We start from the raw sequence: 17,371 nt of genomic DNA, 5'->3' as shown, positions 1-17,371 counted from the left end.
TTGAAAAATGAAGATGTCTTGGTCAAAAATATGTCCACCTAAGGAGAGGTGGAAAGACAAGAGAAGATACTAATTAGTTCAGTCTTCAACATTTTATATCATAGTGCCTAAGACTTTAACCGTAAATCTCCAGTAAGTACTCAGAGTGTGGCCCTCCAGTTCTAGAGAAAGTTTACATGTAAAGACTTAGAAGTCATGGGCTAGAGGCTGGAGCTAAATTCAGGATTGAAAAATTCCACCTTCCCTTATACCTGTGTGAGTACAGGGTGACAGATACAGGGAGAAGAGCAACCTCAGCCAGAACCCACAGGGAAAGGCTATTAAAGGAGAAGGCAGAATGTAAGAAAGCAATGAAAGAAATGCAGAGGCCTAGCAACATATGGAGGAGAGATTATTAATTGCTTCACCTTATGACAGTACAATCAAAAAAGTTTACGAGCTTAAATTTTTATTTAAACGAATTCAGACCTCAATTGAAACATATTTTCAAAAATAAAACAAAATATATAATTACCAGTTAAGGATATTTCTCTTAATAAATTTTGTAAAATCCATTGTGTATTTTTTATCTTCTCTATCTACTCAGGAAACATAAATAGCAATAGTTGTCATAAGTATGGTTTACTACCAATCAAGATCCATTTTCAAGTCTAACAGAATACATGTTTTTTCCCCTTTGCTATGCTAGGTTGAATATCACTTAAATTTCTTATGACTAGATACTTCAAATTTTGGATTTTTCAGAATTTGGAATATTCACATAGATTTTTACCACCTGAGCATCTCTAATCCAAGTCCAAAATCCCAAATGAGGTTTGATGTTCGAAGTTTTAGATCAAAGTTTTAGGTTTTCAGATTGTCAATGCTTAACCTATACTAATTTTCTCAGTTCTATACATAATGGATCTAGAAGATTGACACAAATGTTCTTTAGCAATGGGAGCCTCGAAGTAGACTTATTTTCATGGGGTTCAAAAAGTAAATCTCTATATATTTCAGGGCAAAATCTGATCCTCTGTGTTTGTATATACAACTATGCCACCTCTGATACCAAGTTCCTTTGCTTCAGCAGGGTCAAAGTACAGTAGTCAGAATAAAACCTGGACATAATCTACTAACAAAAGAAAGAATGAAAATATACTATTCTTCAGGCTTTCTTTAATCATCACTTCTTTTCAATCAACCTCTATTAATTGGTAGTTCACAGGCATAAAGTTTTTCCCTCCGCTATGTAGCCTTCACAAAATCTTTATGTGGAAGGCTGGGAAGGTGGCTCAGTGGTAGAGCGCTTGCCTTGCATGCATGAGGCCCTGGGTTCGATCCCTCAGCACCACATAAGTAAAAAAAAAAGCCGGAAGTGGTGCTGTGGCACAAGTGGTAGAGCACTAGCCTTGAGCTGAAGAGCTGAGGGACAGTGCACAGGCCCAGAGTTCAGGCCCCATGAACAGACCCCCCCAAACAAATGTTTATGTGGAAACAGGCTTCACAAATTCAAACTTCCCAAGCTAAAATAACCTTAGAGAACATACATTTCAGTAACTTATAAAAAGTTAGTTATAAAAGTAATTCATGCCAGGTGCTAATGTCTCATGCCTGTAATCCAAGCTACTCAGAAGGCTGAAAAATGAAGATTGTGCTTCAAAGCCAGCCCACACAGGAAAGTCTATGAGACTCAGAAGTGAAGCAGTAGATCATAGGGATACTTCCCAAACCAGATCAATACTAATCTAAAATAAATCTTTATTTTAATGGAAAAAGCCAGAAACTCTTTGGATAATATAGTAGAAGTAGCCAAAGTAGGAAAGCTAACTGTAACTTAGCTTAATTTAAAAACATATGCAGACTATTAGCTAGTTTCTTTCTTTTAGATGGAGATAAAGCATAATATAGCCAGGTACCAGTGGCTTGCACCTGTAATCCTAGCTGCTCAGGACTCTAAGATCTGAAGATCACAGTTCAAAGCCAGTTTGGGCAGGAACATCCATGAGATTCTTATCTCCAATTAACCATCAGAAAACTGGAAATGGAGCTGTGGCTCAAGTGGTAGAGTGCTTGCCTTGAGCTGAAGAGCTGAAGAACAGTGCCCAGGCCAAGAGTTCAAGCCCACAACCGACATAATATAAATGTTAATGGTGATCAAAGAAAACACCAAGTGTTATAAACATAAGTGTTACAGGTTCGGTATGACATGTCTCTCCCCAAAGTCTCAAGTATGTAAGTGTAGGTTTCCATCTCACAGATGTAAAAGTCGAGTATTGGATTATAATGGCTCTGACCCAATCAGCAAATTAATCACAGCTGTATTCACAATTTAATGGTACTATTGGAAACTGATGGAAATTTTCTGAAGTATAACCTAATTGGAGGAAATAGGTCAATAGGGGCACACATTTAATGGCATTTTGTCCCTGGCCTATTCCAATCTATTTCCTGGCTACCGTAATATGAGCAACCTCTATAAAACATGTTCCTGTTATAATATTCAGCCTTGTCTGCAGCCCAAAGCAATGGTTCCATATGATCTTAGATTGATACACCTGAAGCTGTGGGACAAATAAATCATAATTTTGTTGTTAGTATTATTGTTATTGTTCTGCTCAGCCATTTGGGCTTTATCTCCAACTTGGTCTCCAACTTTGCCTTCAGAAATCATGACCCTCCTATCTAATCCTTCAACATAGCTAGGATTATAGTAGTAAAAAACAATGGTTGGACCTTTGTTAATATAGGGTCTTTCTAACATTTTGCTCATGCTGGCCTCTAACTATGACCCTCCTGACTGCTGTCTCCTGAGTAGCTAGGATCTGAGGCATGAGCAGGTGAACCTTGCCCTTTTCCTTCTTTCAAATTCTTTCACCCAAGTATTTATCACAGTGACAAAAAAAATATGACAAATACACAAAGTTAGTTTATTTTGAACCACTAGAGATCAGCAACGTTTACTTCAGAAGGTCTGCTTTTCCAAGGCTAGGCCAAGCTTCAGTAGTTGATTAATAACCTACAATTTCCTTCATTTGTGTAACTGAAAAGGTGATGAGTGTGGGGGGGGTACATTTACACAAGTAACAAAATGAGTTTTTAAACACTGTTACCCCATTACTCATTTTCTTCAGCTTACTCCTCCCCATTCCCCTTCCCCGCAAGGTGTAAGGTTCATATCCTGCTGTTTCTGATTCCCTTTCCCTTCCACAGGTCGAATAAACTTATATACAAGACACAAGGTACAGAGAAAGACACGAGGTACAGAAAACTAAGAGAAATGAGAAAAAAAACAAAAAAACTATATATGTCTATGGCATTTTTTAACAGGAGATCTCAATAACCCAATTGCTTTGTGCATAAGACCATATACAATGAAGCATATTAACATAAACTCCAAGATATGGGATCAAGAGGTTTTTATTACAATTTCTTCTTGATAGATGAGTTCAGCAGCTACCCTAAATGTACTGTGCAAAAAAAGCACAGCATAATGAGTGAACACCACTCATGCTGTTAGAACAGTGCTTGTGTTTAGAATTCATTAAAAAATAGTAGGTTTGGAATAGGCCAAAAGACACAGATTAGATCTACTCAGCTACTGGACAGTATTGAAATATCTGATTATTCTGAAGTAAACCAGTAAGAGAGCTAACAGAACAGAAAGTTACAACATTTAGGTGTAGAAGAACCAGTGAATTCAAGGAACATGCTTTTGATGAACTATATAATAGAAAGGTACAAGGTAAAAGTGATATAGCAGCCAGTTTCTATTGGCTCATGGCTAAATTCCTAGCTACCGAAGGGGCTAAGATATAGAGCATCAGGTCCCAAAGCCCTCCAGACCCCCCCGCTCCAAACCCTTCAGTATTCTATCTCCAAAATAACCTGCAAACTTATGTTATGGCTCAATCTGTAGAGGTCCAGCCCAACAAGCAACTGCAAGGCCTTGAGTTTAATCCTTGGTACTAGCACCAAAATAAATCAGGGTAGAGAAACCATTTGTAGTTTAGTGGAAAGCTTTGGAAGAAGGTAACAAATGCATAAGACTTTTACATAGCTCAAGCCTACTATATATTTTGGGGCCCAATTTACTACTTGCTTTCATGAAACTGAAGTCATACTCCTTCAATGTGAACAACAGATTCTCAGCATCACAAAATATTGGTTTCCAGAATCTGTGAACAAGTGTCAAAGTTCTAGGTGGAACCCAAATTGCATGAGCATTGATATGCACTTCGTTGGGGAGATATTCGTAGCATCAAGACTTCAAGTTTCAGCTATTGATATCGATGGCCCTGGGATGGATCAGCAGCACCAATTACTTAGAAGTCCAAATAGTGAGGGGTCATTATAAGCTAAGTGGCAACTCTATATTTTCAAGAGCTTTCCAAAACAGACATTTGAAACATTTTCACTCTCAAGTGCAAGGAGAGTTGTAAGGCACTGAGTAGTTTGATTGAATCTATACTTAAGCAGAGCTGACTTGAAGACTGACAGTGAGATATATGGACCTACATCCCACACAATTACTCTGTGTGTGTGTGTTATGAATTATTTCTGATTTATTCATTCTCCCACTGTCTTAGGGAGTTGTTCACATCTCCTTTATTAGCAGCCAAAAATATTATATTTTTACTTAGGAAGGGCCTTACAAATGTTATTGTTATAATATTTTTTATGTATTGGGTTTTTTTTTAACTTAGAGCATAGAAGTATAATACTGAAACCATATACCTAGCTCTATTTTTATTCTTTGACTTTTCAGCTAAGGTCTTGCTTTTCCTCAGAATGTGATCATCCTACCTCCATAAACTGGTTTTTTTTTATTGTGAAAATACTGTACAGAGGGGTTACAATTACATGAGTACATTTCTTTTTTTTTTTTTTTTGGATCCGGTCGTGGGGGCTGAACTCTGGGCCTGGGCACTGTCCCTCAGCTCTTCAGCTCAAGGCTAGCGCTTTACCACTTGAGCCACAGCGCCACTTCCGGTTTTTTCTGCTTATGTGGTGCTGAGGAATCGAACCCAGGGCCTCATGCATGCAAGGCAAGCACTCTCCCACTGAGCCAACTTCCCAGCCCCAACATGAGTACATTTTTTATCAAGCATTGTACCCTCCTTCTTTGTTTCCCCTTCCCATCCCTTCCCATCCTCCCCCACCAAAGTTGTAAAGTTCATTTTCAACATAACAACTTGTATATCTCATTGTTGCAATGGGTCCACCTGTATTCCTAGTTGGGGTTTCTGACATGACAATCAGCTTTATAATTCAGTGTGATTGCATGGCTGACCTGAATCATTCATCTCCCAATCTCTACCACCTATGTAGCTGGGATTAGTGGCATGAGGACTACACCAGCATTTAAAATGAGTGGTTTCTACAAGTTTCTAGGACATTTGTATCACAAACCGTACTTACTTTGAGTAGCATTTGGCAAACTACTTCCTGCATTTGCAAAGCTATCTGTCATGTCTCCAAATATCAGCATCATGATCGGGAGTGCAGCTCCATGGACAACAGCAGCCAAAGTTCCCAGGATCATATACAGCTTGTCTAGCCAACCTGCATAGCGAAACTAGGATAGAAAAAAAGGAACATCAGAGGCCATTTGTGTGTGTGTGTGTGTGTGTGTGTGTGTGTGAATGATTTGATCTCCCTTTAAAATCATTGGTAAATCCTAACATTTTCACAACACTACTATTACTATTCTAGATTAAGTACCCCTCTATCTTTGTTAATCGTTAACTATGTAATCAGATTGAGTTCTGACCTAACTCTTCCAATTGGGCTCTATTTGTCCATTATGTGAGATCTGATGAGAATTATAGGTCTTTTCTGAAACTCCAGGAAACACATTGTATTTTTGTTCTGGTTTCTAAGAATAGAGGTTAGTTTTCATCTCACAGGAAAACATGAAATGCCAAAGGTTCTTCTGAGGAAACCACTGTGGAAACATTCTTAAAACAAAATCACTTAGGTTAAATGCACAAGGCAATTAGCATAAATGTAAAATCACTTCTAACATAATTAAGCTTTAGTAATGGAAGAGGCAGAGAACAAGAATGAATCCCATTTCAAGGAATATTTTTTCTGAGAAGTAAAACATGATCTTAATGAATGACCAGCACAGATCTGCAAATTTCCTCTTATTATAGACAACTCATAAGAAAAAAAGGCTTATCTAGACTAGAAAAATGAAAGGAGGAAGACACGGTAAGAAAAATGGACTCATAAGTGGAAAAACCTCCCATGCCCCTGGATTGGGAGAATCAACACCGTGAAAATGGCAATACTGCCAAAGGCTATCTACAAATTCAATGCAATACCCATCAATATCCAAACATCATTCTTTAATGAAATAGGAGAAGCAATCCAAAAATTCATATGGAACAATAAAAGAAAGCAAATAGCAAAAAGAATCCTTAGCACTAACAACAGTGCTGGAGGAATATCAGTACCAAACTTCAAACTCTATTACAAAGCCATAGTAACTAAAACAGCTTGGTACTAGCAGAAGAACATGCATTCCTGAGGACCAATGGAATAGAACTGAAGACCCAGAAACAAACCTGCAGACCTACAGCCACCTAATCTTCAATAAGGGAGCCAAAATAATAGGATGGAAGAAAGACAAATGCTTGAGTAAGTGGTACTGGAAAAATTGGTCAAACACCTGTAGAAAACTAAAGTTAGATCCTTGTATATCACCCTGCACCAGAATCAACTCCAAATGGATCAAATACCTCAAAGTAAAAGCAGACACCCTGAAAAAATTACAGGAAGGAATAGAAAACTCTAGGGCTCCATGGCACAAGCCAAATTTTTCTTTAACAAGACCTAGAAGCACAACAAATCAAAGAAAGGTTGGATAAATGGGATTGCATGAAACTGCAGAGCTTCCGCAAGGCAAAGGACATAGCTAGCAAGATCAATAGAAAGCCCATGGATTGGAAGAAGACCTTCACTAGCTATACAACAGACAAGGGCCTCATATCTAAAATATACCTAGAACTCAAAAAATTAAATCCCCCCAAAACAAATCCTCAAAGATACAACTGTCCCATAAATAAGTCAGCTAAAGACTTAAAGAGAGATTTCTCTGATGAGGAAATAAGAATGGCCAATAGACAGATGAAGAAATGCTCAACTCCTCTGGTCATAAAAGAAATACAGAACAACATTGAGATTCCATTGAACCCCAGTTAGAATGGCTATAATCAAAAAAATCTGGAGGGGATGTGGCCAAAAGGGAACCCTACTGCACTGTTGCTGGGAGTGTAAACTTGTTCAACCACTCTGGAAAGCAGTATGGAGGTTCCTCCACACAGAGATCCCCAATGATCCAGCAATCCCATTTCTGGGCATTTACCCAAAAGATCACAAACAAGGTCATACTAAAGCTACCAGCACAACGATGTTTATCACAGCATTATTCACCATAGGTAAGATATGGAACCAACCCAGATGCCCCTCAGTAGAATTCTATGTTTCCATCAGAAAGAATGACACTGTCCCATTTGTAAGGGAAAAGCCATATTAAATGAAGTAAGCCAGACCCAAAGCAACAGGTCTAATGGTTTCCCTTATTTGCAATAATTAGTATACGTCTAGGATCTTAACAGATGAGCAGAATAGTTCAATAGCTACGTACATATGATGATATAAGATGATGCTAAGTGAATGAACTCCAAGACATGGACACAAGAGGTTTTTCTTTGTTTGTGTTGTTTTTAATTTACTATGTGATTTTTTATTTCTTTTGTATGTTCTTCCCCCTATAGTATATCCCCTATTGTCACTGTATTTGATTTTGGTACCCTGGTATTGTATATACGTTTATCTGAATTCGGGAAGGGAAGGGGAACAACAAAATGTCGAGACAAAGGACAAGGGGGAAACCAATGCAACAGCGATATTCACAAGACAATATGTTGGAAATGATCTTTACAGCTTGGGGAGGGGGCGATTGGAGAAGGAGGAAAAGTAGGAGAAAAATGAGGGAAGAGGTAACAAGTTTGACAAGAAATGTACTTATTACTTTACTTATGTAACCCCTCTGTACATCACCTTGATAATAAAAAAAAACTATTAAAAATGGACTCACAACACACCTGGGAAACAATTACCATTTCTCCTGTATAAATCAAGGGACTTGAAAGGGATTGAAAGAAAAATCAAGTCGAAAAATGAACTTTACAACTTTGTGGCGGGAGGGGATAGGGAAGGGAGGGGGAGAGATGGAAAGGGATGGGAAGGGGAAACAAAGGAGGAGGCAACAATACTTGATAAGAAATGTACTCATTACCTTGCTCATGTAATTGTAACCCCTCTGTACGTTATTTTCACAATTAAAAAAAAGAATAAGAAAAATCAAAGATTACTCAAGTGGACCCAATATAATCACATGGGTTAGAGTGTATCCAAGAGGGAAACAGGGGGCTCAGAATAAGCAATAGAAGTGTGCAGTGATGCAAGGAGTGGGTGATGGCCTAGAAATGCAAGCTCCCATCTGAAAGGTTAAAAAGGAAGGAAACACATTCTCCCTCAGAACTTCCAGAAAGAATACAATACTGCTGGCATGATGATTTTAGCTCAGTAAGACCTCTCACTCACTCCATAACTGTAGGGTAATAAATTTATCTTGTTTAAACAATTAAGTTAGTATTTTTCTGGGTAATAAATATATCTTGCTCAAGCAATTAAGTTAGTATTTTTCTGAATCATTGATAGGAAATGAACACACAATGGCCAAAGGAAGGCCAAAGCTATGAAGAATCAGAAAGCTGAAAACTAATATGTATGAGCCTATGGTCATTCATACATAGAATTTGTTCGGACAACTTATAGTGGGAAGCAGGTACTGATATAGGTGGGAAAGTCTTCAAAGATCAGATGGCCAGAAGATAACAACCTAAAGACTTTAACAATACTAGACTGGTAACAGTTTAACTAATTATAAACTAGCAAACAATCACATGTTTTAAAAACAATTAGGCATATCTAGACAAAATCTAGGCCTTCCTCCATAATAGTGATGTGTCTCTGTGTCTTGAATATGTTCCTTAACTTCTTTGAATCTGTTTCTCCCTGTGGGATATAATGGACATGACATAAGAAAAAGCCATTTGAGTACTAGCCCACTCTATCAAAACTCCAATAATACAGTCCCACTATCGTAGTCCTGCTATGTATCCTGAGCCAGTTAATTTCTGGCCTCTATATAACAGCAGGCTTTACCTAAAAGAAATGTTTAAAGATGAAATATAAGTATTTACAACTATGCCTGGCATACAGTACTATGTGTTTATGTGTGTGTTTGTATATATGTGTATGTCCATTCTAAGTCCAGACATTTATTCCTTGACCACAATACTAATCGTAATGTTACATGTCCTAACATATAAGAATTTTGCATTCTAAGTTGAGCACTATGGTTCAAGTAAATGACTATTTTTAAAAACTGGAGCTTCTCATATCTAAAATCATAGTACTAAAGAGGCTGAGACAGGGTCAGAAGTTATAAAATCACAGTGACTGAGGATACAGGGAATAGGAAGATTATGGTTCAACACCAGCCCAAGCAAAATGTAAGACCCCCCCCATCTCTACTAATAAAGTTGTGTATGGTTGCTCATACCTATCATACCAGCTATGCAAGAGGCTTATATAGGAAGACTACAGTTGGGCCAGGGGAAAAAAATCCTGACACCTAATAAAAAAAAAATAACTGAAGAGAAAAGGGCTGAGAATATGGTTCAAATAGTACAGTGCCTGCCAAGGTCTTGAATTCAAGTAGTAGTACAGCCCTTGCCCCCCCCCACCAAATAATGTAAAGTGAAATTAGTCAGGCACAAAGAAACAAAGAATACATGCTTTTTCTCATATGTGTAAGCCCAAACTACTTTATTAGTATACAAAAGTAAACAAAACAGGGTTATATGCAGTATACATAAAATATGGTATTTTCAGGGAAGAATTCAAACATGTAATTCCATAGAAAAACCAGCACACAGTCTAACAAAATGAATTCCAAGAAAGTGGGGGGAGATAAAAGGGAGGAGGGCAGAAGAATGAAAAAAGGAAGCTAGAGAGAATGAAGTCATAATATTTGGATATCCTCCAAATTAAGAAAATTGAAAGGGGGGAGTTGGGTTGAGAGGTATCCGGGAGGCTGATGAACAAGGTGACATCCATCAAGATATATTATACTCATAAACTGATTTGTTGAGGGGTAACGCCTTTGTACAACTACATAACAATAATAATAATATAAAATATAAAAATATAATTCTAAAAGTAAAATGCAAAATAACTGTGTAGTCTTAAGTGTTAACATGTTTCAACTACCTTCTATTTAGTAAAATAGTATTCTCTTATAGCTGATAGAACAAACAAATAAATATATCTTGCATCTATGATAACTGCATATTGATTTTAACACACAAACTTCATGAATGCATGTGATCCAAAATACATTTATCATTCTACTCTAAAACCAAAAATGAAGAAAAAAAACCCTTAAAGTTATCTAAAAAAATTAACCTACAAATATAGGGCTGGAAGGGAAGCTAAATGGTAGAGCATGTGCTCAGAATCCTCGATCGCACAAAAAGTCATCCTCTGAATGATTACTATGATTTTTCTCCAATAATTACAAAAAGATCGTAGAGATGGAATAAAAGGAAAGCTGTAGCACAAAGAGATAAAGATGGCACAAGATATGCAGAGTTCTCAGTATAAAACTCCCATTGCAGTCTTCCTACCTATAACCATTTTCACATTCAATTTAGAAAAATAAAACTATTTTAAATGGCCATCTACACATTTCTCCCTGCTTTAAAAACATCTATCGTACAATGAGGAATTCTAAAATGTGTGCCTCAAGTTTTTATTGATTCAGTGGTCTCCTGAGTTCCAGTCACTAGAACAGTGTACCTAAATTTATCTAAGTTCACACTCTTAGTCAATACCATGCACCCATAAAATTCCTGTCTTATTTCAGATAGGATTAAAGAAGATATTCAAAACAATCACCATGGTAGAAGAAACTGAAATAAAGAGTTAAGGTATTCAATTTTTTTTTATTTTTCAGCCCTTCACCAAGAGGAATAATGGCATATGCCAATTCACAGTAATAAATAATCCATTGTTGCCTTTTATTTTTATGGGTGCTTGGGACTTCGACCTCAGGCCAACCAGGATTGCAGAGCCATTAAGGACAGTACACAATGAGGAAGGTTCTTTCTAGCCAGATGGCTAAGTGCATCACGAGGAGAAATGTCTGTGTAGGGAACAGACCACTGGCAATATAATTGACTAGGAGAATAATGAAAACCAGGTAAGGAAGGGTGGTTGTTATGGTTTAATTCACATTTCAGGTTATGATCAGCCTTCCTCTGAAAATAAGCTGAATTCTCCTTCTCTGTTACCATATTTTTAGTGAAAATAATACACTGTATGAAATCTTTCTTTTCTAGGAAGAAAAGGTCAGCTTTTCTAAATATTTTGAATACCAAGTGAATTCAAACTCACCATTGCAAATGTACTGACAGTTGGTTTTTTTTCCTTCTTCTTACTAAAAAACACAGTAACAAAAACCAAATTGATTATAGAGCTTATATTTAATGACAACTAGAACAAAGAAACATATATATATGTATATATATATATATATACTATTCAGGACAAAGAAAGCTAATATTATTATATGATTTATGAAAGTTAAATATGATTTTTCACCTATCTTACAAATTTATGTATTTACCAGAGTTAGGATTTTTTGTATTAATATTTTCATCCTTGTCACTTGGGTATTTCCTAATGTTCCAAGATGAAATCTCTCTCTTTCTCTCTCTACCATATACACACAGACACACATATATCTCTTGAAATGAGAAAAACAGAAACTAATAAAGATTGCTTTTCACATTTATCTTTCAGAAAATCATTCATACTTTCCAGAATTAAGATCATTGGATATTCTTTGTACTGCTAGATATTATTCTAAAACATTTCCTTTAGTAATTAGGTAGCAGTGACAACCAGGTCTTCCTCATTAGTAGCTTAAGAAACAAAGTAATTAAATCACCCTATGAGCAAATCTAATTCTGAAAGGATAGAAGTCTGCTGTGCTAGGTGATCTTTGTGGAAATAAATGCAATCTAGAAAAGCTACGTACAAAAAGAAATGTCCTTTAAATTGCCTATAAGCTATCTTGATTCATAAAAGGTCAATCCTTATTTTGACTTTAACTTAGTATCCTGTGTTTTCCATGTGTAAGTGCCACCTACAAAGGGAAAGCAAACTAACAATAACAAACCAGCCTTATTTTTTGAAGGAATGAATGAAAAGCTTTAGAAAAATACCATTACTTTGGAATAAGAATATATTTTAATTTAAAAAGCAAATTTAATATTTGTTTTTTTAACTTTAATGAGTCAAAAGAGGTAAGGAGATGTTTCAAGAAAATAAAACAGAGTTAACTAGTATTTGGCTTTGGAGTGATGTTAAAGAGGCACAACTAAAAATCCTCAGGTTTGGTTCTACCCTCTTCTTAGTAAAGGCTCATTCAATATCCTTGAAATCAGGAAGAGAGGAGAGCAATAGCCATAAATAGTTGGTTTTAGCTCTGAGCTTTTTATGTTCTAGTACTCTGCAATGACACTATTTTGGAGAAGTTGTGATATTCTTGGCACTAAGTAGGTCTTCTTACAAATAATTTGTAAAAAGCTCAAAAGAAGGCACATTTTTTTGTCCTTTTAGAGAAAATAATAGAAGAACAAGAGAAATTGAGGAACATCTTAGGTTCTACCGCTGGAATAAAGCCACAGTTTCAACGACAATGTTTTTCCCCTAACCTCCAATCTGTAATATAGTACCTCAGATTTCTAGATTAATTAATTCTAAGGAGCTGGGAATATTACTTAGTGATAGGACACCTGCTTAGTATTCTTGAGATTCTGGGTCCAATCCCAAGCACAATAAAGATAAAAAATTATATCCATGAATCTTTGAAAAAATAATTTTATTTTAGAATGCAAATATAGATAGTCCAGGTAGTATTATTATCCCATTATCATTGAGCTAAACCAAATAAGCCTCCTTCTGATTTATTGTTAAGTTTTAAGATGAGCACACTTTAATAAACTACATAAATAAAATAAATAATCTGTAGTTTGAAGAAAAATTTGTAGGATATTATAAAATCAATTTTTAAAAATGAAGGTATCTTTAGGATCAAAATTTTCTTTATCATTTCTCTCTACAAAGCCTCAACACAAATATAATAATAATTTCAAGATAGTAATTTCAGAAATTACGTTAAAATTTTAAAACTAAAAATAGTGTCTTCCATTTTGTGGTCTTTTTGTTTATATGAAAACTTACTATTTGAGAATTTTCCAATACTCAGAAACTGAAACAATAATATAATTATCATGTAATTTACCTTTACTCATCATTGTGTGATGTTCATTGTGTGATTGTTCATTGTGTGCTCAATATTTAAGTTGTAAATATAAAAATCATGTATCACATCATTACTTCCTAGCTATTTAACATTTTTATTATCCAAACTATGTATGCCATGGAAGACCTTATATAGTTGCTGGTTTTTTTTTTTAACTCTGATGTAGTCAAAATTCACACATTACATTTAGTGATTCTATCTCTCAGAAAGTCTCCTCTTTCTCTGACATTGACATTTTTGATGGGACAAAACCAATTGTCTGATTAGAATGTACAGTAAATATAAAATACTCATCAGAATGGAGTATTAGTGTGAAGATGGGAATGCAGACTCCATTATTAATAATTTTGACTACATGTAGAAATTAGTATATTGGGATATACTATTCGATTTATTTTTCTAGATATTTTTATAAACTTTTTATGAATGTTGTATATTCAAGTTCCCTCACAGGCTGAGTAACATAAAATCTATGAAATACTAAGCCAGACCACTTGGTTAGGATGCCAACTGCAAAATCTCTCACTAAGAACTCTGAAGATAATTATTAAATACAATTTTTCTCTGAATATTTTAAGGTCCATTGACAATCCATATTTATTTTCTCTAACTTTTATATCCTCTTTGACTTTCTTTTCTTAATGGATATCAGTAAGGATTCATCAACTGCATTGTATTGAGTATCTCAAAATTAATTACAAGTGTTTTCTCTGACATTCAAATTGTCCCTGAGTGGGCCAGCAGAAGTCCCCTCAAGCCTGTTTATATGTCTTTTGATGATTCAATTTAACTCCACTTCCTTACTTATACTCCTATGCTGGCTTTTATTTCCCCTGATCCAGACCTGTTTGATATTAACCATTTTTCTATGGGGTGCTTATTCCTTTCCCTGAGAAAAGGTCTTTGGAAACCAAGATCAACAACTAAGAATACTTATATCTACTCCTCCATTTAGTGGACTGAAAATAAAGTATTAAAACAAAACAAAAATCCAGAGCTGGACACAGGTAACTCACACTTGTAACCCTAGCTTACTCAGAGAGCTGAGTTCTGAAGATCCAGGTTCTAAGCCAGTCCTGGCAGACAAATCCAAGTTAATCTCCAGTTAACCACTAAAAACCTGTAAGTGTGAGTTTGGTTCCAGCTGTAGAACACCAGCCTTGAGTGAAAAAAAAAAAGACAAAAGGTTGAGGACCGCAGTTGACGTTCCCCTACCAGCATAGTAGATATTGAAGTTTCCAATCCAAATTTAACAGGATTTATGAGCAATTATTTGATTTCTACATTGGTTTCTTTTTCTCACACACACCGAAGAACTTAGTTACTAACAATAATTATGAATCTGTTCATTTATATTGTTTCACAATTATGCTTATATTAAAATTTTGAACCAGCGAAGTTTAAATTTTCCTGTAAAGGACAGGCATTATGCTCAACATGAACAAAATAGTTTCTTTTTCTCTCTGTGGTTACACTACCAATTTTTTTTAATTGTGAAAATACTGTACAGAGGGTAACATTACATGGGCAAGATAATGAGTACATGTCTTATCAAGCATTGTAGCCTCCTCCTTTGTTTCCCCTTCCCATCCACACTACCAATTTTTATACGACGTCATTGTCACATCGTATAAAAGGGGAAAGACTACCAAAATGTATTCTTAGCCTCTGATTCATCCATTTCACAAGAGTACAATGTTTATGTCGCTGTTTCTCAGGAGTATGTACTGGAACACAGAGTGGAACTCTAGCAACAAATAGCTGTGGTGTGTGGACAATCAGATATTGTTGGTAATACACAAGATAATAAAACAGCAAAGGATGTGCGCAATGGCCTGAGGGGGGGCCAGAAAGTCTGGATCCAGAAGAGCCTCATCAAGACAGAGGAGGGTGCAGAGCCTGTGCCCAACGCAGCCAATGAAACTGTTCTGGGCAGGGGACTGTTTCAGTGGCTGGCTTACTTTTCTGAGGATGAAAATAACAACCACCACTCCACTTTTATGTCAGAGCTGGAGCCAGAAAACCGTGTCCAAGCCAGGTAGACTGTGAAAGTGAAACAAGTGTCTACCTCTTTTTGTTGAGCTCTGAGTTCTTCCCTGCTCCATCGCCGTCTTTTGTGGAGTCCATAAGGACCTGAGGAGAAAGCACAAGCCATGAGCGAAATCCCCGGCCCCGCAGGGCAGCAGGCAGCCACAGGGGAGAGATCTCCACGCATCTGCCGCCTGCGCCCAGGGCAGTGAGTGAGTCAGGGCGCTACGTGTCTGCGATGCGCTCTGCCTGGGAGAAGCACAGGCTTCCTTTCCTGGGCGCTGCGCCTTAGGCGCATCTGCTTGGAAGGAGATGGAGATTGGAGGTCAAGTTCAGGACCTCGTCTGCGGCACCGCAGCTCTGCCCTGCTGGGGTTCCCCTCACCGCGGGAAGTTTCCTCCCTCCTGTCTGGGGTCTGACTTCCCGGCAGGCCGTGGATGCGCTCGGAGCACTGAGTCCGAGCGCTTGGAGAGCGCGGAACACGGAGGCTGGAGGCCGTTCCCGGCGCAAGGGGCGTGACGCCTCGCGCCCCTTGGTCCCCAAGGCTTGGCCAAAAGGGATCCTTCCCTCCCCCAGGACCCCTCCTCCCACGGGCATCACACCCCAGACCCTGCAGAGCTTCACCCTTCTTCGGAACTGCACGGTCCCGAACCCTGGTTTTTGTTGGCTCGTACCTCCAGGGTTTCTTTGGAATGGCCGCCGGGACGAGGATTTGGGGGAGAGGCTCGGAGTTCAGTGGGAAAGACCCGCGGGCACAAGCGGTGGATGCACTTCTGTGAGCTGGGAAAGCAGCTGCTGAAATGCGCCTCAGCTTCCTGTACCGGGAGGGGTAAAAGAAACTCATTCAACCCCGGTCAGGGGAAGTCTTGTCCAGCCAATCAGCCTGATGATTCGGGATTGCCCTGGTTGAACTGAATGCTGATTGCTGGAGAAGTTGCGAAATAGGTTGGATATAAGAGGAATGTCCTTTTTTCCGTTGTCCCTCTGCAAAGGGCAAATAGAAGAAGGCAATCTTGCCTGAGTCATCAGGGACCGGTTTACTCGTAGAGATGGGGCTCTCCAGGTCTATTTCTTTGTTGTTTTGTATGTCCCTCCCCCACAGTATAACCCCTGCTTTCACTGTATTTGATGTCGGTATAATCTGTGGAGGGGAAGGGGAAAACAAGTCGTTTAAATAGGGTTACAGGTGGACCCATTGCAACAATGAGATGTACAAGTCGCTATGTTGAAAACGAACTTTACAACTTTGGTGCAGGGGGCTGGGGATGGGGAGGATTGGGTTGGGAGGTAGGGGAAGATGGGAAGGGATGGGAAGGGGAACCCAAGGAGGAGGCTACAATGCTTGGTAAGAAATGTACTCATTATCTTGCCCATGTAATTGTAACCCCTCTGTACAGTATTTTCACAATAAAAAATAAAAATAAAATAAATAAATCCACAAATAGTGCATAGGTAGATACACAATTGACTCCCTAAGTATAGCAGTTAACTGAAACTTTCACTGGCTTCACATCTTAGTTTAAAAACGTATTTCCACTTGTATTATCTGTAAAAAGGCTGTGAGAAATGTTTCTGCAACAGTCTTTCTTGGGTATGTTTATCAGTTTCTGGAGATTATCTATGTTCATCTTCTCAAAATGATAAATTCATGGAAATAGAAAGGACCGTTGTTAATGTGTTAATAGATGGGCTTTTCAGGGTAGATGTGGTTTTCTTTATTATAAAATTTTTATTTAATTGCTTGTTGTTGTTGTTTTTATTTTGAGGCAGGTCTCATATTGTAGCTGAAGCTCCCCAGGTTGGCTTCAAATTCATTATCATGACTTAGTCTCCATAGTGCTGGGATTACAGGTATATATTATCCACTTGGCTCAAAAATACCATTTCAAACCT

General features: G+C 37.6%; 1 protein-coding gene across 1 annotated transcript in view; it reads right to left on the bottom strand.

Moving 5' to 3' along the window:
• Positions 1 to 16,272, bottom strand: part of Abcb1 (ATP-binding cassette, sub-family B (MDR/TAP), member 1) — a 64,547-nt gene extending 48,275 nt beyond the window's left edge. The window contains exons 1-4 of the mRNA XM_013026081.1: positions 16,153 to 16,272; positions 15,519 to 15,583; positions 11,515 to 11,557; positions 5,401 to 5,557 (exon numbers count right to left, since the gene is read on the bottom strand). Of these exons, the coding sequence (XP_012881535.1) occupies positions 5,401 to 5,557; positions 11,515 to 11,557; positions 15,519 to 15,577 (259 nt within the window). The 5' untranslated portion in view covers positions 15,578 to 15,583; positions 16,153 to 16,272. The remainder of the gene's footprint in view (positions 1 to 5,400; positions 5,558 to 11,514; positions 11,558 to 15,518; positions 15,584 to 16,152) is intronic.
• Positions 16,273 to 17,371: the final 1,099 nt, after the last annotated feature.

This window comes from Dipodomys ordii, unplaced genomic scaffold (genome assembly GCF_000151885.1).
Source record: "Dipodomys ordii isolate 6190 unplaced genomic scaffold, Dord_2.0 Scaffold90, whole genome shotgun sequence".
Classification (NCBI taxonomy): Eukaryota; Metazoa; Chordata; class Mammalia; order Rodentia; family Heteromyidae; genus Dipodomys; species Dipodomys ordii.
The sequence above is the reverse complement of the archived record's forward strand: the minus strand, read 5'-3'. Positions and strand labels throughout refer to the sequence as shown.